The 25,813-nt window shown below is 39.4% G+C and overlaps 1 protein-coding gene across 4 annotated transcripts in view; it reads right to left on the bottom strand.

Moving 5' to 3' along the window:
* vps41 (VPS41 subunit of HOPS complex) overlaps positions 1-25,813 on the bottom strand; it is a 138,983-nt gene that overhangs the window by 22,917 nt on the left and 90,253 nt on the right. For all 4 annotated transcript variants that reach the window (XM_020533969.2, XM_020533970.2, XM_048595819.1 and 1 more), the window contains exons 13-21: positions 23,511-23,626; positions 23,330-23,386; positions 21,195-21,256; positions 21,027-21,108; positions 17,234-17,326; positions 12,494-12,621; positions 11,540-11,684; positions 5,012-5,053; positions 4,285-4,335 (exon numbers count right to left, since the gene is read on the bottom strand). In XM_020533969.2, the coding sequence (XP_020389558.1) occupies positions 4,285-4,335; positions 5,012-5,053; positions 11,540-11,684; positions 12,494-12,621; positions 17,234-17,326; positions 21,027-21,108; positions 21,195-21,256; positions 23,330-23,386; positions 23,511-23,626 (776 nt within the window). The remainder of the gene's footprint in view (positions 1-4,284; positions 4,336-5,011; positions 5,054-11,539; positions 11,685-12,493; positions 12,622-17,233; positions 17,327-21,026; positions 21,109-21,194; positions 21,257-23,329; positions 23,387-23,510; positions 23,627-25,813) is intronic.

Raw genomic sequence — 25,813 nt, 5'->3', positions numbered from 1 at the left:
ACTCAAGTGTTCTGCCATTTACTGTATATTTTCCATCTGGATTAGACCTTCTGAAATGCATTACCTCACATAGAAACCCTACAGTGCGGAAGCAGAGCATTCAGCCCATCGAGTCCACACTAACCCTCCAAAGAGTATCCCAACTAGACCCACTCCCCTACCCTATCTCTGTAACCTGCATTTCCCATGGCTAATCCACCTAGCCTGGGCACTATGGGCAATTTAGCCCGGCCAAACCACCTAATCTGCACTTCTTTGGACTGTGGGTGGAAACCAGAGTACTAGGAGGAAATCCACGCAGACACAGGGAGAATGTGCAAACTCCACAGACATTCGCCTGAGGGTGGAATCCAAACAGGTCCCTGGCGCTGTGAGGCAGCAGTGCTAAACACTAAGCCACCATGCCACCCCCTATTGAAAGGGGTAAAGCTATTCTTAACTTAATGACCTTAGAATTAGCCAAAAAAGATGGGCCATCAGCATGCAAAATGCCTGTCTTTAACACTTTTGCTCTGAGAGCTGGCTGAATTAGTTAAATTTATAATTCTGGGAATGTAAGTCATTTGCTCCTTGACCTTCAGAGGAAGAACAAGAGGTAGAGGTGACAGCATACTTCAAACCCTGCACCTCAGTCAATAAGTTACTGGCTGGAAAAACACTCACCTCTGCCTGCACGGAGGAAAACAACTTGGCCCAGCTCACAGCAGAAACTAATATTGGACAATGACCTTGGGGAAGTTGTAACACGTGAAGTGATTTTTTAAAAAAAGTTTAGGATTTACCAAAATTGGCAATTTACGACTTATCTCCTCTTTAGTCACCAGCCTACCAAATTGTCTTGACCCTTTGCAATTCGCCTATTGATACAACAGGTCCACAGCAGATGCCATCTCCCTGGCCCTGCATTCATCACTGGAACATCTGGATAACAAGAATACCTGCATCAGGCTCCTGCCTATTGACCACAGTTCCATCTTCAACATCATAATTCCAAACAAACTCATCTCTAAACTCCAAGACCTAGGTCTCGGCTCCCCACTTTGTAACTGGATCCTTGACTTTCTGACCCAAGACCGTAATCAGTAAGAACGGGCAACAATACATCTTCCACCATAATCCTCAACACCAGTGCCCTGCAAGGCTGCAGACTCATGATGGTGTGGTTAAATCTCGCCCCAACTCCATTTATATGTTTCCTGACAACACCACCATTGTAGGGCGAATCTCAAACAATGAAGAGGCAGAATACAGGAAGAGATTGAGTGCCTAGTGACGTGATGTAAAACCAACAATGTCTCTAACAAAATGAAGGAGCTGGTCATTGACTTCAGGAAGCGGAGTGGAGGGCACACCCTTGTCTGCATCAGTGGTGCTGAGGCGGAGATGGTCAAGAGTGTCAAGTTCCCAGAAGTGATGATCATCAACAACCTGCCCTGGTCCATCCATGTCAACTCGACAGTTAAGTAAGCACAACAACGTCTCCACTTCGGAGACTGAAGAAATTTGGCATGTCCGCAAGGAGTCTTACCAGTTTTTATTGATGCATCACAGTGTGGTTTGGCAACTGGTCTTCCCAAGACCACAAGTGGAGAGTCTTGAACATAGTCCAGTCCGTCATGCAAACCAGCCTTCCATCCATTGACTCCATTTATACTTCCTGCTGCCTCGGGAAAGTAACCAACATAATCAAAGATCCCTCCCATCCTCGTTATACTCTCTTCCACCCTCTTCTGTCAAGCAGAAGATATAAAAGTTTGCACACACATATGAATAGATTCAAGAACAGCTTCTTCACCGCTGTTATTCGAATTCTCAAAGGACTCTCAAATTTTAAATTTAATGTTGATCTCATACTCTGTGCACCTTCTATGCAGCCTTAACATTGTATTCCTCGCTCTGTTGTATTACCCTATGAACTTTGTATGGTATGATCTGCCCAAACTGCATGCATGACAAAACTTTTCATTGTACCTATGTACCTATGACAATAAAAAAAAATCAGAAGTCCTATCTTCTTTGATTTTCTAAATGCTTCTGTGTATGGATGAAGTAGCAAATTAATCCACTGCAGTTCAAATAATTTGTTAATAAACTCCATCCTTAATTTCATCTTAAAGGTTCTTTAGGTAGGTTTAGTTTAAAAATTTGAATCCAAAAACCACAGCTTGGGGAACACCCTTCAACCTGTTTCAGTAATGGGAGTAAAATGGAAAGGAGTGAATCAATCAATACTTGGCCGTTTTGGGCTTCAAAGGAGAAAAGCAATGAGAATTTAAACTTACCCCCCATCGTCTGTGACACTATCTACTAGCTATTAATGCTTTCTATATTTGAACTTTCAAATCTCTTTGCTTCTTCATGATTTCCAGTTTTTGACTTCCATTATTATTCTTGATTGAAACATCAATGATGCATGTTTGCCCACATTTAGCTCCATTTGCTGTAGTTCAAACCACTATTTAACTCTGCTATGTCCCTTTGCAACTTCCTGCTCCTACATTTGTAATGTTTGACTCTTCTAATTTACAGATAGGAATATACAATTGCCTACAATTTCATTTAAGCCCCATTAATAGATATGGAGAAAAGTTGATGTCCCATAAGAGATTCCTGGAGAACTAAGTTTGTCATATCTCACGAAGCACAGTATGTATCTTTTATCCCCATTATCTCCTACTTCCCAAACAATTTCAAATCCAAGTCAGAGGGCTACTTCCAATTCTGTGTTCTCATTGTTGGTTATACGTAATCTTACCAAAATGGCTTCTTGCAATCCACGTACATAATACTGTAGACGTTGCTTTACCTGCCCTATTAGTGATCTTTACAAAGTTCAACTAGATTAGCTAGTTAGTTTGTCAAGATCAACTCTCATTTTTCTCAAACACTCAGGCTCTCTACATTGATGACAGATTCCAGCAGCTTCTGTAAGTGATGTTAAAATGGAATGGCTTACATTGCTTGGGTTCTTTCTTCCATCTACTTAAATAATGGAATGACAAATTTCTAATCTAATGGCACAGTCCCCAAATCAAATCGTGGGACAGAACTCATTAGGGCCTGGAGATTAATTTATCTCCTATTATTTTGTTAATTATACTTATTTGTAAAAATTAATGGATCCAGTAAACTCTTCCACCTTGATATATTTTGTTTCCCTTCCATCACTGGTATCTTATCCTCCATTTTCATTACGGAGATAGATTAAAAAGTACAAATTTTAAAATTCTGTCAAACTTGCCCAGTCATAACACATCATATACAGTTTTACCCCTATTCTTTATATTAATTGCAAATTTACTTTCTTTTTGCAATCTTGATTGTTTTCTGAGTGTCCCTGTATTACGTTCAATATTTCTCCAAGTTTGCCAGATAACCACTTTTTCTGCCACTTGTTTCGGACACTTTAGTTTTGCACTGAGTCTGACAAGGTTACTTGATTGTACTAGTGCAACATTATTTCTTTACGGTCATACATTGGTCTTGTATTGTACAACATATTACTTTAAATGACATTCGCTTTTGTTTTCTGTAAGTCCAGTTTAACATGTTCAGCATGCGCCTCATTAATTCAAAGGCAGACTTATGTGAGTTCGAACCAAGTGAGATTCCTCTCCTCACACGTGATGTCAAATTCTTATCATGTCATGGTCTCTGGTTGAAGGATGCTTTCTTACTGTCTGATTATGTATTAATTCTGGTTTATTATTTGTTTTGTATGTAGGGTTGGTTAGCTCAATTGGATGTAAGGCGGGTTAGTGATACAGAGTGGTGCCAATGGGGCAAGTTCAATTTCTGGACCAGCTGAGGTCACATGGGAGGCCCTGCCTTCTCAACCTTGCGCTTGCCTGAAACCTTCAGATAAACTCATCACCAACTCGTCTTTCAGCCTTTGATTCCCTGGGACTATGGCAACTTTCACTTCATTTCACTTAGTATGGTCTGTTTGCTATAACACCAATTGGACCAAATTAGACTACCAATCTAACAGTATTGACGCTAATATTATTCACAATCATTGATGCATAAATCATACAGGAATTTGCTAAATATGAATATCCAAATGCTGCTTTCTGAAGCGCATTGCTTTACGATTAGCTTTTCAAAAACAACATTCCCCTTTCTGTTTCACTGTTGATGGCACAGACAAGATCATAAATTTGCAGCAGCAAACCCATATCAAATGATTCTATTTTATCTTCAAATACAATTCAATACCATCAAAAGCAATAACTTAGAACAGAGATGTTTAATGTTTGTATGATGCACAGGAGAAAAACTAACCACATGCTGCAGTTCTGGTTGATCCTTCAGTTCCTCCACAACTTTGACAATCTTCAACAGAAAAGCAAAATAAAAATTAATCAGAAGTAATAACAATCTGATAAGTAAGAAGTCTACCTCTGACCTCAGTCAATTCTGGTTCATTAAACACTGCTCCAATGTATTTCTCAATTGCACTACTCATATTCTTACACTGCAGCAGTGATTTATAGAATTTCATAGAATCCCTACAGTGTGGAAACAGGCCATTTGCCCCAACAAATCCACACCAACTCTCCAAAGGGTATCCCACCTAGACTTAACCCCCTAGCCTATTCTTGCAACCCTGCATCTCCCATGGCTCATCCACCCAGCCTACACATCCCTAGGCACGATGGGCAACTTAGCATGGCCAATCCACGTAACCTGCACATCTTTGGATGGTGGGAGGAAACTGGAGCACCCGGAGGAAATCCATGCAGACACGGGAAGAATGTGCAAACTCCACACAGACAGTTGCCCGAGGGTGGAATTGAATCCCTGGCGCTGTGCTAACCAATCAGTGCTAACCCCTGGGCCGCTGTGCCACAATTCCAAAAGTATGTCATTGGGTGTAAAGAGCTTTGAACCTCCTGAGATTGTGGAAGGCGCTGCACAAATGCAAGTCATTTTCTTTTCTGTAGTTTAGTTTTCAAGTTTGTGTGTTCAACGAAAGGTAAAGTTGTAACTGCAAGGATTTCCAACTTACTGAAATTTTATCTTCATTGTCCAAGAGCATGTTGACTGCTTGCTGCAGATGAAATACAGAATACTGGTTTAAAGCAACAGGCGGCAATGAGTTAAACAGTTAAAGTTTAGAAACTTAAACTATCATCTAGTTGGTTCCAAGCATAAATATTCTAGCAAATACAGGTATTCAAAATTACAAGAGAGCAGCAGTATTTTAGTTTGCTTCCTGTGACATTGCAAAGGCTACAACTTACCTGGTTAAAGATACCCAACATGTTTTATACTGTGGGACAGAGGCATGAATGGCAATCCCATGTATGGAACAATTAGGAAGTAATTGAAAGTTTGTTGGATTGGATGAATTTAAACACTTGTACAGGTACAGAGATGAGTGAATATTTAAGTGTTGTGCCTGAAGGTACAACAAGAAGTTCTGCACCAATGAAACTGCCCAGAAGTAACCAGGCAATCAGGGTGGGGAGGGTTTCAGTCTGCTCAGTTGACTGGACGGCTACTTTACACAGCAGATTTACGCCTTCAATGCAGGGTTATTTCCTATACTGGCTGAGGTCAGCATTAAGACACCATCTTCTCAGTGGTTCCTTTGCTCGAGGTGTGATAATCCTCAGGTTTACATTCACCACCAGTCCTTTATCGCTAATGAGAGAGGAGCCTTTGGTTCTCTGGGACAATGGTGACTTTTGCTTCACTTGTGCAGTTGACTTTACTGCTTGACTTGCACAATCGTAATAGAGAGGGGAAAGAAAGATGTTTGTGTGTACAATGAGATCAGTGAAATGGTTTGCACTTCAGTAATTCCTGTAGGGCAATTCCTTGTGCATATAGGTTAAAGAGCAGAATTGAGGATATAGCAACAGTTCATTTCTGTTGGCATCATAATAATGTACTTTGGAGTGGCCTGAATATATTCACTGTGCAACATATTAGCCAGGGCTGGTCCTGGTACATTTATTGTTCTCTGATATGTTAGGTAATTTCCACTGGGGCACTCGCATAAACACAATTTGGCCTCAGTCTCTGAGCTGGGTGGTGACGAATGATTCAACCAACATTTTCGCTCCTGATCAATGTTCCATGGACTCTGCAAGAAAGTGCCCTTGTATGGCTTAAATCAACTGTGGTGTCTTCTGTGGTTGAATAGCTTACAAAAGTTCAGCGTCTAAGCTCATGTATGAAGAACAGTTCTTTGGAGGACTCGCCAGAGAACAGTGGATGTCAATAGAACCATGTTGCTTTTAAGAGTTATGAATACTAGAGGTGAAGAGGGGAGAAGGAAAATTGGCTATTGAACCTCATGGAGACCTGGATTTATATTGATCAATATACAAGACACCGTGAGTCATCTGAATTTTCTTTTTTTGATACAAGAGGAGCAGGTTTAATCATAAGGTGATAGTGAAGGCACATGTAGATCTGCCAGATAATTATTTACAATGCAGTTGCATGTGAAAGAATGACATATGTACAATGGTCACTCTTCTTCGGACTTCAGGTTATTGGAGTTCTGCCAGTTTCACTGCAAGCTGAGTTTATAGCAGTTTCCAGATAAAATGTACTTAGCCAAAGTAGTGTAACAAGTTATCACTAATTATGATTTTCCAATCAAGGGCACATTCCACATGTACCAGATTTATTCTATACATAGACACACCTATACAGATCGTGCTTGGGCTGCAACTGTGGGCTGTGCCTAGATAATAGTCTTGCATCTGACAATATATGAAATACTTATTTAAAAGAGATGCAGTGCATGCATATACAAATATTTTGGCTGCATGTTTCCTATGTTCGTGAGCATACATCACAAAATACTTGGTGAATTACACAGTTCTGCACAAAGGTCATTGACCTGAAATATTTTTCTGTCTCTATTTCGGTTTCTCTGATCCTACACATTCTGTTTTCATTTCAAACTTCCAACTCTCAATGTTTAAAAAATGCTTGGATGAGCACTTGAAATGCCATAACATTCAAGGCTATGAGACAAATGCTGCCAAGTAGGACGAGTGTAGATTTTGAGTACTTTTTTGTCAGTGAAGTATCGATGGGCGAAGGAACTTGTCAGTACTAATATGATCCCATGCAGTATGTTGCTTTACTATTAAATGCATTTAATTAGTTGTGAAGTACTTTCAGAAATAATGACAGATTTGATAGAACATAAATTTCCCCAAGCAACTAATTCAAGATGGATGAGGAGTGATGATACCATGTTATGGAAACATTTAATACCGAAAGAAAACATATCAATCGTGTCTTGTTTATAGATCACGTCACTTCAACAACTCAGATCTGTCATATTTCATAGTTTTGGAAATTTTTATTATTGGGATAACAGACTGTCTTTTGAAAAGAAACACGAGTTGGCTTGCAATCCATGTAGGTATTAATGAAAATAATTGTGATACTGGTAATATTGAATGAACCAGTTGCTAACCTTTCTTGTTAGATAGTGACTGGCTTGTCTTAAATATCCGATTTTGGGACATTATTCAAATGCATGATTTAGTAATGCTAGCACATTGCTCACTGACCAGTGACATCAGCATAAGTTGACTCAACTCTCAGACCTATTTCACAGGTTACTCACTGTATCCAATGTAACACATGACAAAGGGTTTGCTCTCCAATTGATATATTGGTTGTCTACTGTCACAAATACAGAATTTAATGGCTGGCTCATGTTTGTTCAATGTTTTTCACATCACCTCATTTAAAGGAACATGATGCCTTCTACTATTGACTAATGGTACAATTGTGCCATCCACAGATAGAAGCAGAGCACAGATATTTTGAAGTCATTGAATACCACCAGACAATTACAGATCTTGCTACTGTAAGTAGCATCACTGTGGTTTAACAGATGAGAAGATGCAAATATATACAAACACATTGTTTAAACAGGTAATAATTCCTATATGAAGAAATTGTCTGCATTGACAGAAACACTAGTACTATGCAAAAAGAGTTGAAAACAATATATTGTGGAAAGGTTAGTTCAATTGAAGTTATTGTCACAATTTATTTAACAAATTAAAGGGTGTATAAAACAGCAGTACAACACATCCTACAGAAAGCACCTGCTCACTGATGCCTGGTTTGTGTTCTGCCAGGGCCACTCATCTGTTGACCTCTTTACAGCTTTGGTTCAAACATGGACAAAAGAGCTGAATTCCAGAGATGAGGTGAGAGTGACAGTCTTTGACATCAAGGCGCCCTAGCAAAATTGGAATCAATAGCTATCAGGGCAAATTTTTCACTGGTTGGATTCATACCTGGCACATAGGAAGATAGTTGCTGTTGTTGGAGGTCAGTCATCTCAGTTCCAGGACACCCCTGCAGTTTCTCAGGGTAGTGTCTTAGACCCAACCATCTTCAGCTGCTTCATCAATGATCTTCTGTCCATCCTAAGGTCTGAAGTGGGGATGTTCACCGATGATTGCACAATGTTCAGCACCAATTATGATTCTTCGAAACTTTAACAGTCCATGCTCAAATGCAACAAGGTTTAGACAATATACAGGCTTGGGCTGAAAAGTGGCAAGTAACATCTGCACCACACAAACGTCAGCCAATGACCATCTCTAATAAGAGATAATCTAACCATTGCCCCTTGACATTCAATCATGTTGCCAATGAAAGGCCCATTATCTGCATCCTTGGGGTCAACAGTGAACAGAAACTGAACTGAACTAGCCATATAAATACAGTGGCTACAAGAGCAGATCAATGACTGCAGTAAGTTACTCACCTTTTGACTCCTCAAAACCTATCCATCACCTACAAGGCAAAAGTCAAGAGTATGATGGAATACTCCCCAATTGCCTGGATGAGTGTAGCTCATCTTGACACCATCAAGGACAAAGCAGCCTGCTTGATTGGCACTACATTCACAAATTTGAATCATTCCACCATGACACTCAATAGCAGCATTTGGACATGGACTGCCTCAGTAAGTGGGGAGGTATGAACAATGCTGAACATTGTACAATCATCAGTGATATCCCAGCTTCTAACCTTATGATGGAGGGAAGGTCATTGATGAAGCAGCTGAAGATGGTTGGAGCCTAAGACACTATCCTGAGGGATTCCTGCAGCGATGTCATGGAGCAGAGACCAACTTCCAACAACCATCGTCCTATGTGCCAGGTATGACTGCAGAGAGTTTTTAAGCCCAAACTGGGACATTGCCCAGGTCTTGCTGCATTCAGACATGGACTGCTTCAGCACCCGAGAAATCAGAAATGGTCCAGAACACAGTATAATATTGTGACCGTATGATGGAAAGAAGGTTATTAATGAAACAACTGATGATGGTTGGGTCTTGGACATTACTCTGAGGAATTCCTACTATGATGTCATAAGGCAGAGGCATTTGATTTTCAACAACCACAACTATCTTTCTGTGTGCCAGGTATGACTCCAACCAATAGTATCTTTTCCCTCTAATTTCAGTTGACTCCAATTTTGCGAGGGTTCCTTGATGCCACGTACGGTCAAATACATCCTTGATATCACTTTCGCTTGACCGCGAGATTTCGGCTCTTGGTCCATGTTTGGACGAAGGCTGCAATGAAATCAAGAGCTGAGTAGCCCTATTATAATTCAAACTGAGCATTGATGTACAGGTTATTGCAAAGCAAGATCTACTTGATATCACTGTTGACTCTTCCGTCACCTTACTAATGAGACTGTAATTGATCAGGTTGAATTTTTCCTGTTTTTTTTTTGTGTACAGGATGTGTCTGGAAGATCTTCCACATGGCCAGGTAGATGCCAGTTTTGGCTGTTCTGGAACAGCTTGTCTAGGGGCTGAGCAAGTTCTGAGGCAATAATACCTGACAAAACTCTAGTAATAGTATTGAAAACTTATTAGAGTTTTGTCAGGTATTATTGCCTATGCAAAATTCAGCGCCTGCTGGAGACCTTCAGAGGAGATAGCAATGGATCATCCATTCACCATTTTTGTTTGAAGATTGTTGCAAGTGCTTCAGTCTTATCTTTTGCATTGATATATTAGGCTCCCTCATCATTTAGAATGAGCATATTTATACTGCCTCCTCCTCCAGTGAGTTCAACTGTTTACCATTATTCACAGCAGGATGTGGCAGGTAACTCTGTGACTGCACAGCTTAAATCAAACCAGTTAATTATATGATCCTCAGCTCCATCTATCACTTGCTACTTACGATGTTTGGCATGCAAGTAGTCCTGTCTTGTAGATTTATCAGATTGGTAACTCATTTTTAGGTATGCCTGGTACTGCTCTTGGCAAGCTCCCCTCCATACTTCACCGAACCAGGGTTGATCCTCTGGCTTGACGGCAATAGTACAGTGGGAGGATACGCTAGGCCATCAAGTTGCTAGTTGTGGTTGAATACAATTCTGCTGCTAATGATGACCCTCATGGATATCCAGTCTCGAGATGCTTTACAGGATGTCATCTCCACAAGATCTGTGCTATAGTCACTACTACTTATACTATCATGGACCAATGCATTTGTGGTAGGGAGATTTGAGAGGATAAGGTCAAATAGATTTTTTCTATCTTGTTGGTTCTCTCACAATTTGCTGCAGGCTTAGTCTAGTAACTACGTATTTTAGAACTGAATGGTTCAGTCAGTAGAGATACTGTCAAGCCAATCCTGGTGATGGACAAATCCAAATCCATCCATTCTATCTCACTGCCATCCTTAGTGCTTCCTGCGCTAAGTGCTCAATTGGGAACAGCATGATTCATCAGCAAGGTATTGAGAAAATGTTAATCAGCAGGCGACGGCCTTAACCTGATGCCATAAGGCTTCATGGAGTCCATGTTAATTCACTGGACCCACAGGGTAATTCCCTCCCAACTGCTGTGCTGCCTCCTCTACTGGGTCAGGACATATTCAGGGATGACAATGATGTCAGGGACATTGCTTGGAAGGTACAACTGTGTGATTATGACTATATCAGGTTGTTGCTTGACTAATCTATCAGTAAATATTGGTAAGGATAACTTTACCAGGTTTCGTGTTGCCATTTCTAGTGCCTAATTCGATGTCTGTTAGTTCATCCATTTTTGTTCCTTTGAGACTTGTTAACCATTTTGATACACCTGAGAGGTGCGAGTCAACTACACTGCTGTGTGGGTCTAGGGTCACTGCAGGCTAGACCAGGTAAGAATGGCAAATTTCTCTCCCTAAAGGACACTAGTGAATCAGATGGGTTTACATGACAATGGTCACATGGTCATCATTAGACTTTTTAATTCTACTTTTTAAAAATTCAAATCAATTTCCACCAAATGCCATGGTGGCATTTGAACTAGGGTACTACAGATCATTATTCGAGTCTCTGGATTGCTAGTCCAGTGACAGTACTATTACATCACTGTCTCTCCCTAAATTGGGATTTTATCTCATTAGAGAGAAGAATTACACAAAATCTCTTCCACTGAAGAAAAGATCATTTATGGCTTTAATCTAAGAAAAAGAATCAATAATAAGCAAAAATGAAGAGCAACAGATGGATTTAATTTCCATACCTCCTTATCAAACTCCATGAGTAGAACAATCTTATCCTTGATGGAGCTGAAGAGATTGTGCTTGTGTATGAGCTGGAAGACATCTTTATGTCGCAACTTTAAGTAAATTTCAAGAGCTTTGTCGTAACGCTGGTCATAAGTGTACCTGGAAACAACAGAAATACAAGGTTGACATCTGTTTCAAGAACAGTCTGCACCTCAAAGTTATTTAAAGTACACAGCAAGTAGAGGCATGGATATAAGCAAATATTGCTTTAAATTAACAGTAGGACAAAGGAATACTAGTTCAAACTGATAAGGCTAAGGTAGGAGTTTTTAAACAGGAGACTCTTCCTCATATCTTAATTGATCAATACAAAATGATCCTCCAGGTAGAAGAGTGAAGGCAAGAGTCATGGCTTCTCACAAAATAGTTGTAATAAGGAGGTGGATGGTGAGGAAGATGATCTTTGGTGACGGCTGAATTAAGGTGGACTAAATGGCTTTCCTCATCAAATTCAATATTCTCAAGATTCGAGTACAAAAAAAGGAGACCATCAAATTCATGCTGATCATCCCCCTTCCTCCGAATTTGACTGTCCCTATGCCCCACTTTAGGATTGCATCCTTTACTTTATATCGTCACCACCTATTCTTCTTATCAAAATGTATCACGCCACATTCCTCTCCTTTAAATAGAATTTTTCATACGTCCACTCATTCCAACAGCCTGTATCCTTTTCAGATGACACAAAACTTGCAAGACATGTGGGATGTTGGAATGGGCGGACATGTAGAAAGTTAAATTTAATGTAGTGGAATGTGAAATGAAATGTTTTGATAAGAGGAATAGGCAGAGACAATATAAACCAGGCAGAATCTTGACAGGCTGGATGTCAGCCTTTTGTCCTGTAAATGTTTTATGATTGAAGGACACTGATGAGAAAAGACAAATGCACAGATAAAGATACTCACAATTCTGCTAGTGTCGTCAACAATGTTCTGTTACTAGGAGCCCGATCCAGGTGATCCAACACAGAGCGGACTACAGTCATATTGTTATAAATGTCACCTGGCCACTCTCTTATCAAGGATGCAAACCCCTGGAAAAAAAATACATATAGACTAAAAACCCAAACTTATAACTGACTGAGGTCTTCATTCTTTGAGTAAAACACATCTTCTGGATAATGAAGGAATTAAGCTTAGCTCGATATGTTTTGAGGTGCTGCTGAAAGTCATTGAGGACTTTTACATGGCCTTGCATACATGTTTCCAGCAAGGCTTGGGAGAGATGGGACACACAGTTCCAATTGTTGAGGCTCATGTTCTAGGGAAGCCGTGGTGTGGGCAGCTCTTCACCTCTATGACCAATCAGAAAAAGGCCACACCCATTTGAGGGCAACAGAATCTGTAGAGCTGTTACTCCATTTCATTTTTCTTTAATCACAGATGGATTCTCACCCTCACTGGTGAGCCTATCAGTAGCAACCACAGGAGAGAATCAGGTAATGGTGGGAGGAGCAACTTGGAAGGTAAATGGCTGGGGGCGCATGCGTCTCTGGAATTACTGTCAGTCTGGCTTGGGCTTCAAGAGTTGCCAGGTGTAGGTCTAGAACCTAGGGATGTTGTTTTTCACATCAGAAGGAACGTGGAGAAGGGGCAAGGAAAAAGAGTAAGTGAGGGGGTGGGTGAGGAAAGAAGGAGGCTGCGGAAAGAAGGAGGCTGCAAGCTGAGGAAAAAGGGAGGCTGCTGGCATTGGGGAGAAGGCTGCAAAAGGTTTGGGGGTGGGGGTTGTGGGGTTAGGGTCAAAATGGACAACATCAAATCTTTGCACAATGTACCCTAATCTGCCAATTTTTTGTCCATCACCTATCCATTTGCAGAATCCTTATGTCCCCTCCACAACTAAATACAATTGGATTGAATTCCTTGCAGGGGGTTTTGCTGATGCTATTGAGGACGACTGGCACTAACTTGGCAGAGATGCAAGAACCAAGAGATGATATCAGGGAAAAACACCAAAGTGTGCAGCAATATGTTTCTCGCCCAATGAGAAAGGCGGCAATGCCAGACGTGATTATTGGAAATGAGTTCAGTCAAGGATCAAGTGAGAATAAGAGAACATTTAGGTGACAGTGATCCCATAAGGTTTAGGCTGGCTGTAGAATCTCAGCATTGTTACAGTGCGGAAGGAAGTCATTTGGCCCATTGTGCTAGCACTGGCTCTTCAAACGAGCATGATTACTTAAAGCCAGTCTCCTGCTTTTTTTCCTGCATACCCTTGCACGCTACTTCCGTACAAATAATCCCAAACCCTTTTGAATACCTCAAATGAAGCTGCTTACAACACATTTTCAGGCAGTGCATTCCAAGTACCTACAACTTGCTGTCTTTTCTTACATCACCCTTGCTTCTGTTGCACCTTAAATCTATGAGCTTTCACAATTGTTCCTTTTATGAACAGGAATAGTTTCTCCCCATCTACTTTATCCAACCTGCTCATGATTTTGAAAACCTTGATCAAACCTCCTCAGCCTTCTCCTGTCCAATGAGAACAGTCCAAACCTTTTCAATCTATCCTCACAACTGAAGTTTCTCATTGCTGGAACCATTCTTGTAGATCTTGCACTCTCTAAAGAATTCACTTTAAATTAAGATAAAGAAGAAAATGTGTGCTTATGACAGCTATCAAACAGAGAATACAATTGAGAGCCAGATGGAGAAAAGCAAAGAGATAGATTTGAAAGAGACTGGCAGCTAACATAACAGGCAATCCTGAAGTCTTCTTTAAACATGTAAACTGTAAATAAAAATTGAACAAACACCAAGGCCAATTAGGGGCCAAAATGGAGATTTACACATGGAGGCAAAGGGCATAGCTGAGATATTAAAGGAATTCCAAGGAAAAAGATGCAATCCATGTCATGAAATGTGGAACTAATTCAAATACTAGAAGAGTTTAAAATTGATAGGGAGGAGATATTAGATAGGATGGCTATTTGTGAAGTTGAGAAGGCATCAAGATAAGATGAGATGCATCCAAGGATATGCAGGGAAGTGAGAATGGAAACTGTGAAGGCTTTTTTTCTTTATTCATTAATGAGATGAGGGCATTGCTGACCAAGCAGCATTTATTGCCCATCCCTAATTGCCCAGAGGGCAGTTAAGAGTCAACCACATTGCTGAGAGTCTGGAGTCACATGTAGGCCAGACCGGGTAAGGATGGCAGTTTCCTTCCCTGAAGGACATTAGTGAACCAGATGGATTTTTCTGACAATCGACAATGGATTCATGGTCACCATTAGATTCTTAATTCCAGATATTTATTGAATTCAAATTCCACCATGTCTCGTGGCGGGATTCAAACCCAGATCCCCCGAACATTATCTGGGTCTCTGGATTAACAGTCCAGTGATAATACCACTAGGCCATCGCCTCCTCCATTGTCTAAAATCATTAACTTGGGTCAAAGTTAACATGGAATAATGTGGGATAATTCAAGAAAGCAGGCATGGATTTCATAAGATTGTTGGAGATTTCTGAAGAGGCAACAGCGAGTTGATGATGGCAATGCAGTTTATACAATGTATATGGGTTTCAAAAAGGCATTTGATAAAGCCAATGGACTTATGAGGGAAGTTTTAGCTCACAGAATAATAGGGACGGTAGCAACGTGGCTACACAATTCATTGAGTAACTAAAAAACAAAGAGGAGTAGGTAATGAGATAACAAGGTGTAGAGCTGGATGAACACAGCAGGCCAAGCAGCATCAGAGGAGCAGGAAGGCTGACGTTTCGGGCCTAGACCCTTTTTCAGAAAAAGGTAGGTAATGGATGCTTTTCAGAACAGAGGAAGGTATATTGGAGGATTCCTTAGGGGGTCAGTGTTGTGGCTGTTGCTCTTGCTGATACACATTAATGACCTGAAACTGGTATACATGGTACAGTTTGGATGATACATAACTTGGAAGCATTGTGAACAAAAGGAAGGATAGTGCAGAACTTCAAAAGGACATGGAAATGGATGAGGTTCATTGCAGAGAAATGTGAAGTCATTCATTTTGGTTGGAAGAACTTGGAGAAACAACACAAAGGGCATAACTGTAAACGGTGCACGAACTGAAGGACCTGCATGCATATGAGCACACATCATTGAAGGTAATAGGATAGGTCAAAAGCGTGTTTAATAAAGCAAACAACATCCTAGGCTTTGCTAAATCGACATAGAATCCAACAGCAAAGAAGTTGAATTTGTATAAAACAATGGTTCGGCCTCAACTGGAGTACTGAATTGCACTTTAGGAAGGAAGTGAAGGCATTGGAGGGGATTCAGACAAGATTCTAGTTAATGATTCCAGGGATGAGAAAATTAAATCATAAAGCTAGATTGGAAAAGGCAAGGGAGGAAGTTTAAAAGAGGCATTTAAAATCAAAGAGGTTCTGGACAGAGTAGACAGGGAAAAAACTGTTCCCATTCCTGAAGGGATGTGGAATGAGAAGACAAAGGTGTTGAGAAGCAAAATGACATTAGGAAACCTTTTTCAGCAGGATGAATGCACTAACTGAGACATTGTGATGGAGGCAGGTTCAATCGAAAAAATTAAAAGTTATCTGAAAAAGAAGATTGTGCAGTTTTTCAGGAGTAGGCAGCAGAATAGCCCCAAGTAAACTATTCATTCAGAGAGCCAGTGCGGGTACAATTGATGAAATGGCCTCTCCTACATTGTAGCAATTCTACGATACTGCTATCTACATTTGTGTCAAAAGCAAATTTAGTTATCATACATTTAGCCTTTTCATTCAAATTATTGATATGGATTGTAAATAGTCAAGGCTTCTCCTTTGATTCATGTGATACTCTGCTGGTTACAGCTTTATCAAAATGAAAATGTTTTCTCTGTACTCTCTGCTTCCTGTTTGCTAACCAATCAAAATGACAGATATCGCTCGTGCTTTGGTGGAAACATTCCATTCATAGTCAAAAGGTTGTGGATTCAGGTTCCATTCCAGCAGTTTGAGTATATTATCTAGTTTGATATATTTACTACAATAGCAGCACATAGTCAGAAGTACCATTATCCAGATAAGACAAGAAACTAAAACACCTGTCCTCTGAGGCAGCAGGAAAATTCCACAGTACCATCTGAAGAGCAGAGAAGTTCTCCCCGGGGTCTTGGTCAATGTATATACACCACAACTATATAATCAACACAGCAAATATGTGCAAATTTGTTGCTATGTTTCTTATGTTACAGCAGCAATTACACTTAAAAAGTATTTAATTAACTATAAACATGTTGAAATTATATAAGTTATTTCAGTTCTTTATAGCCTTCTTATATTGTCAATTATACACAAATAATTGACCTCTGTAGAAATACAAATATATATACAAATGCACCTGTTAATCACCACATCTAGAATATTTGAATTGGATTTGGATGTTCCATGTCAATTTTACACAGACCAGAAGCTGAATTTTCACTTGTGAGTCAGGTAGTTGGGTACTTGTTTTGGAAATACTGAATGCTGTAACAAGCTGCTATGTGGACTATCACATCCTAAACAACTAAAATTTGACGACTTTACCCAACTCAATTGAAAGCGAATTAGCTCGAGGATGTAAAATAACCTTTCACGACTTGGCAATTAAATGATCAACTCCTCTAGCTGTTGAATCAGCAATACCATAGTAATTAAAAACCACAGTACCTCGTAATCACTCTCCAGGAACTCATACAAGATCATTTCATATATAGCAGGTCTCAGGCGCAGGTCACCTCTGGGTAAGTACTGACTAATTGCCTAAAAGAAACAAAATAACTTAAAATGAACACATAGATCAGAGTGCATGAATTCTGACAATCGCTGACAAAAAAAAACACACTATTCATTCTTTTATTTTACACCAAAGCCCTTTAAATCTGAGAAACTGAAATGCATCTGGCTGCTGTTTCACACACCTTATACAAAAGAAATCGCTATACGAGTGCTTTCGAAAATGTTCCATAGCCAAATATCATAAAAATCTGAGAGATGAAGACCATTCAGAGCAAGAAATATTCTTTTGGGAAATTGACTTGGGATGAGAGCCCACTTCATCAGAGGAAATCAAGTTCCTGTCTCCCACTAGAGATGATCGTACCAAAGCTATAAGGCTGAAAATCATTTTTTGTCCCTAGGCATATTAGACAGTCCTTTTGTATAGTGACTATAAATCTTACAACTTCTATCTTAAGATCTGGATGAAAGAACCGTGTTAGTTGTTGGCTCCACTTTTGCATGATAGGATTCAACACAGCTCATTTAAAATCAAAGCACAGAATAGATGCTCTTGCATCTACCCATTTCAACACTGCTTGGGTTTGTAGTACAGTTTGCAGTTAGAGGACTTAATATTTACTAACAGCTATCTAAAACTGTCTAATGTTCTTGTTCGAGAAGTTGTCTTCATTTCATGGATATTAACCCCTCAAACGATTCAAGGGACATTGGTTAATTTTCATATCACCAGTTTCAAACCAGTTTCATGCAGGAAAAATGTCAAGATACATTAACTGAGCAGATTTTAGACATTTATTCCCTATGGTTATGAGTTTTCTAGACTTTCCAAATCTCACTTCTTTCATGAGTATGTGATGACATACTGCAAACAGCTGAGAGAGAACTCAATGTGCAAAAAACAAACAGTTGAAGTGTTTACCAATAAACAGCCCTCTTTTTGGACAGTAATATATTTCTAACTTAACCTTATTTTCAGTTCCACATTTTCAATCATTGGAATGACATGTTTATCTTTAATGTATCTATGTTGGGTTGAACTAATTCTAACTACCCATTCTGGTTTGTGTTTACGCAGATAGAGATGGTCACCATTCAACATAACAGACAACACAGTGTGGAGCTGCAGGAACACAGCAGGCCAGGCAGTATCAGAGGAGCAGGGAAGTTGACGTTTCGGGTCGGGACCCTTCTTCAGATTTTCTGAAGGGTCCCGACACGAAACGTCAACTTCCCTGCTCCTCTGATACTGCCTGGCCTGCTGTGTTCCTCCAGGTCCACACTGTGTTGTCTGACTCCAACATCTGCAGTTCTTGCTATCTCTGATTGAATACAAGGGACTGCTTTGTCTGTTTAATCCAATTACTGCTAAGTTTGAGAATTGTAAGACTTTATTTGGGAACAGTTCTTTGTTTTCCCTTCAGCTTTCTTTCCCTCACTTCATGCATTTTTTTTCTGGGAATTGCCTATGGCCTCAAGGTGGTGGTGAGGGCTGCCTTCGTGAGTCACTGCAGTCTATCTCCGGGATATGGTATTTTGAAGTTGATCCAGCCACAGGGAAAGGGACAGCAATACAGTTCCAAATCAAGATTGTATACGGCTTGGAAGTATTTTGTAGGTGATGATGGCATTCCCACGCACCTCCACACTTGTTCTTCAAGGCAGTAGAAGTTATGAGTTTGGTAGGTGCAATCATAGGAGCTTTGACGAGTTGCTGTAGACGATAATAACCGCCGCCATTGTGTGTCAGTGGTGGAAAAAGTAAATGTTCAAGGTTGCCAGTTAAGGCAGCTGCTTTGTCTTGGATGGCATCAAGCTTCTCAAGTGTTAGTGGAGCTACAAGTGGAAGTGGACTGTACGTTGCATTCCCTGATTATTGGAGTAAGGAAGAGAGTTACTCATTACAAAGTTCCCAGCCTCAGACCTACTCTTGTAGCCATAGCATCTGTGTCTCTGTTCAGGTCATATATTTCTGGTAAATGACAACCCAGGTATTTTGATGATGGGGATTCAGCAATGATAATGTTATTGAATGTTACGGGGAGATGGTTAGACTCCTTGTTGGGGATGGTCACGCTTCAAGCATCTGGCATAAATGTTACTTGCCATTTATCAGCCCAAACCTTCACAATATCCTGATTGGAAGAATATTGTTGTTCCTTCATACTGCAGCATCAGAAACATGGAACTTCTTCCCTAAAAGCAGAGGTATACCTACAGCAGATGGACACAGCATTTCAAGATGGTAGGTCACTCGCACCTTCTCAGGGTTATTAAAGATTTGATGTGAATACTGCTGTTACATCTGGTGTACTGCCTGGATTTAACCTTGGCACTTTCATATTTCCCATTTACATGCCGCCTGTCCATGAGTTCATCTGAAAAAAACGTGTCCACATTGATAACACCTAGCTTGACAGCATCATCTCTTCTCTTAAACACTTCACTGTCTCTAAATTGCTTGATATTCAGTCCTGAACAGATATTTTCTTCAAGTAAACGGCGAGAAAATCAAAATCATGATTTTCAGTCCCAGCCACTAATTTTGTTCCATATCCATTGACTATCTCTCTGCTCGGCAACTCTCCGATGTCGAGCCCAGACTTTTCAGAACCACAGTATCATATCGGTGCCTGAGATGTGCTTCTGACCACATGACTGCATTCTGTCTTACTGCATCCTCTCTTAATTGTGCTTAGCTCATTTAAAAAAAGAGTCTAATTACCTCCAAGTTTAGATCTGCAGAGCCACCCAAAGTACTGATCTACCTTTATGTTTTGAAGATGCTGATAAACTCGCTATATATTGTCAGCATTTGCCATCTATCTTTTAGTTAAGTAATACACACGGAATGTGTCCTTTCAGACATTTAAAAAAATTAATGGAAAATATATCAGAACATTGTGAATGAAAAATAATATAAATGTACTTAATTTTTAATACTTGCACATACTTCTCTGTTGTTCAAATACCTAATGTCATCTACAGGCCATCTCAGACAGTGGGGCAATGTCTTATTACCATTCTATTGATAACACTGCTTTCAGTAGGACGAATATTGCTACAAAAATCTTTGAAATGTCTTCATTTGATTACTTTTTTCCTCACCTGTACTCAAAAGAGGAGGTTTCTGTGCACAGATTTCGAGTTGATTTTATATTGAAACCCGGCATGGGGAGAGTGAGCTGCTAGTGTCAGTGTACAAATGTGCAATAGTAAATTCATGTCTTGATATCCATAAGTCGCAACATGTCTATGTGTGATGGTGCCATAAAACTACATTCTGATATCATCACCCACCTGTGTTGCAACAGACAGAGCACCATGGAAAGCACAAACAGCGCGGAAACAATTTATAAAAGGGAGTCTTATGGTCAAACAACTTAGAATAAATGCAACATTTTACATCCAACTGAGCTGCCTACTGTTGAATATCAAAACTACAGGAACCAACTACAGAATATCAATATAAAAGCAGTTTAAGGCTGAATACTCAGTGGGACAGTGGATTAAATCTGTATCCTGCTGCTTAATTTCACTTCACAGCAACACCAAGTTGCAATTTTTAAATTTGGTTTTAAGTCAAAAAGGCAAATTATATAAAACATAAATATTTCAAAGAAAGTGGATTTTTCAGAAATTTCTTTCTTAGTTATAGAATTGTATTATTATCAGCCATTACTACCCTAATAGAAATCACTACACCAACACATGCTGTACTTACTTTTAGTTGACCTATCTTTTTAAATCGGTACACTTCATTTTCCCAGAGATCCATGTTTTTGCCAAGAATCTTCTGGCATTTTCTAGAAGACGAATGCAAACATTTAAAAATGATTTCACCTGAAATTCTCTTTGAGGTAATTTTTAAAACTGCGCTAACGTGCATTACCTTGCAGCTCCATGATAGTCTCCTTTGTCCACCAGATAGTTTACATATGCTCTACCAATATCCTACAAGACAAAGCCATAAAAACAAATATTTAATTCTTTACTGACACAGTTCTATGCAACATCTTCTGCGCTACCCGCTGTTGACAAGATGCTTGAATATTTTTGTAATTTAGAATGCACTAGCTGCCTTCTTATAATTCTCACATCTTCATCTTATGACACCCAGGAGGTAGTGGAGTATTGGTAATGTCACTGGTCTAGTCATCCAAAGACTAATACTTCTGGGGAACTAGGTTTGATCCTTGGCAGATGATTAAGTTTGAATACAACTTTTAAAACTGTGAAATTAAAGGCAAAGGTAATCTAATGGAGACTGTGTAACCATTGTTGATTAACATAAAATAAACATCTGGTTCACTCATTAGGACACCCATGTCCTTTAGGAAAATAAATCTCCCATCCTTACTGGTCAGACCTACAAGTGACTTAAACTCACAGCAGTGTGGTTGATTTTTACCTGTCCTCTGAACTGACCTAACAAAGCACTCAGGTCAAGGGCAATAAATACTTGCCTAGCCACATCACATGAATAAATATTAAGAAAAATAATCTTCAGCTGAGGCCTACTGGATTACAGTGGTGACAATGTGAGATTTTTTGGAGTATGCTGATGGTGTGGGAGACCGGAATTGTGTTAATTTGCCTGTGTTCTTTGCTCCTCTTCCACTTACAAAGGAAAAGGAATAGGAAGTTCAATCTCACAAGCCCATTCTGCTGTTCAGTTAGAATGTAACTACTTTGTCTTGGGCACTATTTCTCAGCCTTTGATTCATATCCATTGACACCCTTTCCTAATCAACATCTGTCAACCTCCGCTATGAAAGAATTCGAGAGACTTTGCTTCCATGGCCTTCTTGGGATGGAGAATTTCAGATTTTTAGCACACTGTGTGAAAAACTGTTTCTTGCTTTCGTTCGTGAATGACCTGAAACATGTCCAATGTGCAATTCACTGAATAACGCACCTTAACTTCGTCCTTCAAATGCTGTAACAAATTCCAGTTGTAGCCAGACTAACACATAATTACCTCTATCTCACTTTTATGCCATTACATCTATTGTTTCCCAGCTTCCAGACTTTTAGCTTCGGTATTCCTCAAGGATCTATCCTTGGTTCCCTCCTATTTCTTATCCATATGCTGCCATTTGACAACATTTAAAATGCAATGGTTTCTACATGTATGCTAGAAATGCACAGCTTTATCTCATCGCTACATCTTTCAATCCCTCCACTGTCTGTAAGTGGTCAGATGTTTGTTCAACATCCAATAATGGACGAGCAGAACTTTCCTCCAACTAAATATCAGGAAAACAAAGTCATTGTCTTTTGTTTCCATTACAAGATCTGTTTGACAGTTAACCATCAACTCCAGTCCTGGAAATTGTCTGGGTCTGAATCAGCCTGTTTGCAACTTTACATTTGAACCCCAAGATGAATTTCCGACTGTGTATGCACCATTAATGAGATCACCTATTTCCGCTTGCATAACATCTGACAACTCCTTCCCTGCCTTAGCTCATCTTGAACTGAAACCCTCATTCTTATGTCTAAATGATCTAATATCGGCTTTCTCTATTCTACCCTTCTTAAATTTGAAGTCATAAAAAAACTTTGCTGCCCAAATCCTAAATTCCACCATGACCTATTCACTTATTACTCCCATCCTCACTGATCTGTAAATTCTTATTCTGGTTTCAAATCCCAGCATGGCCTTGCCCTTATCTATCGTTGAAAATTTCATCCATACTTATAAGCTTCTGAGATACACGTGCTCCTCTAATTCTGACCTCTTGAGCATCCATACTTTAAACTGCGTCATTATTGGCGCCCATCACTTTAACTGCCAAAACCCTAAATTCTGAAACTCCCTCCATAAACCTCTCTACCTCTCACTTGTCCTTCTGAACACTCCTTAAAAACTACCTCTTTGACCAAAATTTTGTTGATGTGCCCCAATATCTTTTTATTTGGCTTGGTGACAAATTCTGCTTTTGTAAAGCATCTTGGGATGTTCTACTATTATAAAGGTATGAACACGAGTTGTTGTTATTTACTGCCATTTTTTTAAGTTACCAGTATATTATGTCTTTTTATATTCTTCTGGCTGATTTCAGCTGCCATCATAGCTTCCTAAAACATGGGAAGAGAAAAGAAAAACTTATCAGCCTTCCCCAAATCTAGCAATAGAAAATAGCTTTAGTATAATGTACATATAGAAGAAAAGAAGATAAAGGAAAAGAAAATGAAAACTTACTTCATACTTCTTTTTTCCAAGGAGCCATTCAATGTGGTCATCTTGATCCCGTTCCTTTGCCACCACAATATCCCTTGGGCTTATGATATAAAACAGCGGTTCACCATCAGAGTGTTCTGTATTAAAAGAAGGGGTGTTTTTCTGTTAAGTTAAACCAAGCACAATTATGAAAAAGTTTTCATAAATTAAATATTATTTGCAAAGTGGCAAATAATCACTGACATTTTGCTGCAAAACCATACAAATATCTACAATCCTGTATCCAACACAATAGTAAGTAGGAAAATACCATATGCTAAAAACTTGTGTCCTCATTAGATTAGCAAAATATACCTGAATGACAAATATAAATCAAATCAATTATCACTAAATAAAAGTCAGTGATTGTCTGATATAGAACTGAAACACAGCAAATGAATAAGTATCAAATAAGTAGGAAGATTACCAATTAAGAATCAGCTAATAATTGCATTAAACAACAGGCAATGAAGGGGCATAATTGAAATCTCTCCAAATATTTTTAGAACATTTTTCAAATACAGGCATCTATTATCAGTAAAGACAACACTTATATCAGAATTGACATATATAAATAATTCAGAGAAAATTCCTCATAAATGGATTCCTAATATAGACCATAGGGGTCTCGTTGTATCATAATCTTGTGTGTTCAGTGGTGGTACTTTTCGTTGACTTATAAGGTTGAAGTTTCAACCCCATTACAGAGACTTGAGTCCACAGTCTGTGTTGATCCTTCAGTGCAGTACTACAGTCAGAGGTCGCCTTGAGTGAGACTTTGAGTGAGAGGTTAAGCTGAGAGCCTGTCTATCCTCTTCCATCCAGATTCTCTCTAGACATAGAAGAGCACATGGCACTATTTTGAAGAATAACAAATTTGGTTCTGTCCAATATTTATCTCTCAGCTGAGATCACAAAAATAGATGTTAATTACCTGCTTTTTATTTGTGGAAATTTTATGCATGCAATTTTCCTGCATTAGAACAGTGACCAAATTCAATATTATTTATTGGCCTTAAGGGGCTTTCAATTATTTTAAAGGTTGTGAAAGGAGATATACAAATATAAACTTGTTCTCTCTATACATGAGAAACTCACAGGAAGATTGCGAGTCATTTGCCAAGTTTGCATTAAAATGAATTGAAATCAGAGGATTCTTTTGTTATTGTTGTGAACTGATATATATAACTGCAGTACTGTACCAACTCTGCACCATATACACAAACCATTTATTCTGCACGAGAAAGATGGCCTGTCTTTAAATGTTGCCAATACAAAATTTAGAACACGGCAGACAGCTGCTCAGTCAAGAATTTTATCTCCTGTATATGTTGAAGGATAGTCTCTGGGATATGTTGAGCACATCCCAGACATCAGCAGCCACCTCTCTAAAAAGGCCATCATTGACGGAGTCATCTAACATCTGACCAGTTTCACCAGTTCAGCCTTCTACAAATTACAGCAGCAAATGTATGACAACAACAACTTCCACATGTCAACAAAACTTTCAATATTCAGAACAGTATTGTCATCACATGCCTGTGTTATAGTGACACTTCGACTATGTATCAGCAACATGTAAGAACTATTTTCATAGAGTCATAGACTCATACAACACGGAAACAGACCCTTCGGTCCAACCAGTCCATGGCAAACATAATCCCAAACTAAACTAGTCCCACATCCCTCCAAAACTTTCCTGTTCATGTACTTATCCAAATGACTTTTAAACATTAAATAAAAACCGAAAGAACTGCGGATGCTGTAAATCAGAAACAAAAACAAATTTGCTGGAAAAGCTCAGCAGGTCTGGCAGCATCTGCGAAGGGAAAAACAGAGTTAACGTTTTGGGTCCAGTGACCCTTTCTCAGAAGGGCCTCTTTGTCTATCCCCCATCCTAGGGAAAAGACAACTACCATTAACTCTATCTATATCCCTCATTATTTCATAAACTTCTATCAGGTCCTTCTTGAAGTCAGCTGTACAAATATTAAGGTGGAAATCCTACAAAATCAATGATGAAGGCTGTGTTTGGATGGCTGAAAAGTATTTTCCTCACCAAGTCCTGTTTTCCACAACTCTCACATGGCTAGAATTCCAGGAGGTGACAAAGAAAATGTTACAAAGCCACATTGAAGCTTCCCTTGAAGCATGGCATAAATGACATTAATGACTGGAAGGAGACAACAAGGTGCAGGGCTGGATGAACACAGCAGGCCAAGCAGCATCATAGGAGCAGAGAGGCTGACGTTTCGGGCCTAGACCCTTCATCAGAAAAGCTTTTT

The sequence above is a fragment of the Rhincodon typus genome, chromosome 4 (genome assembly GCF_021869965.1).
Source record: "Rhincodon typus isolate 14 chromosome 4, sRhiTyp1.1, whole genome shotgun sequence".
NCBI lineage: Eukaryota > Metazoa > Chordata > Chondrichthyes > Orectolobiformes > Rhincodontidae > Rhincodon > Rhincodon typus.
This window is presented reverse-complemented; position numbering and strand designations above follow the sequence as displayed.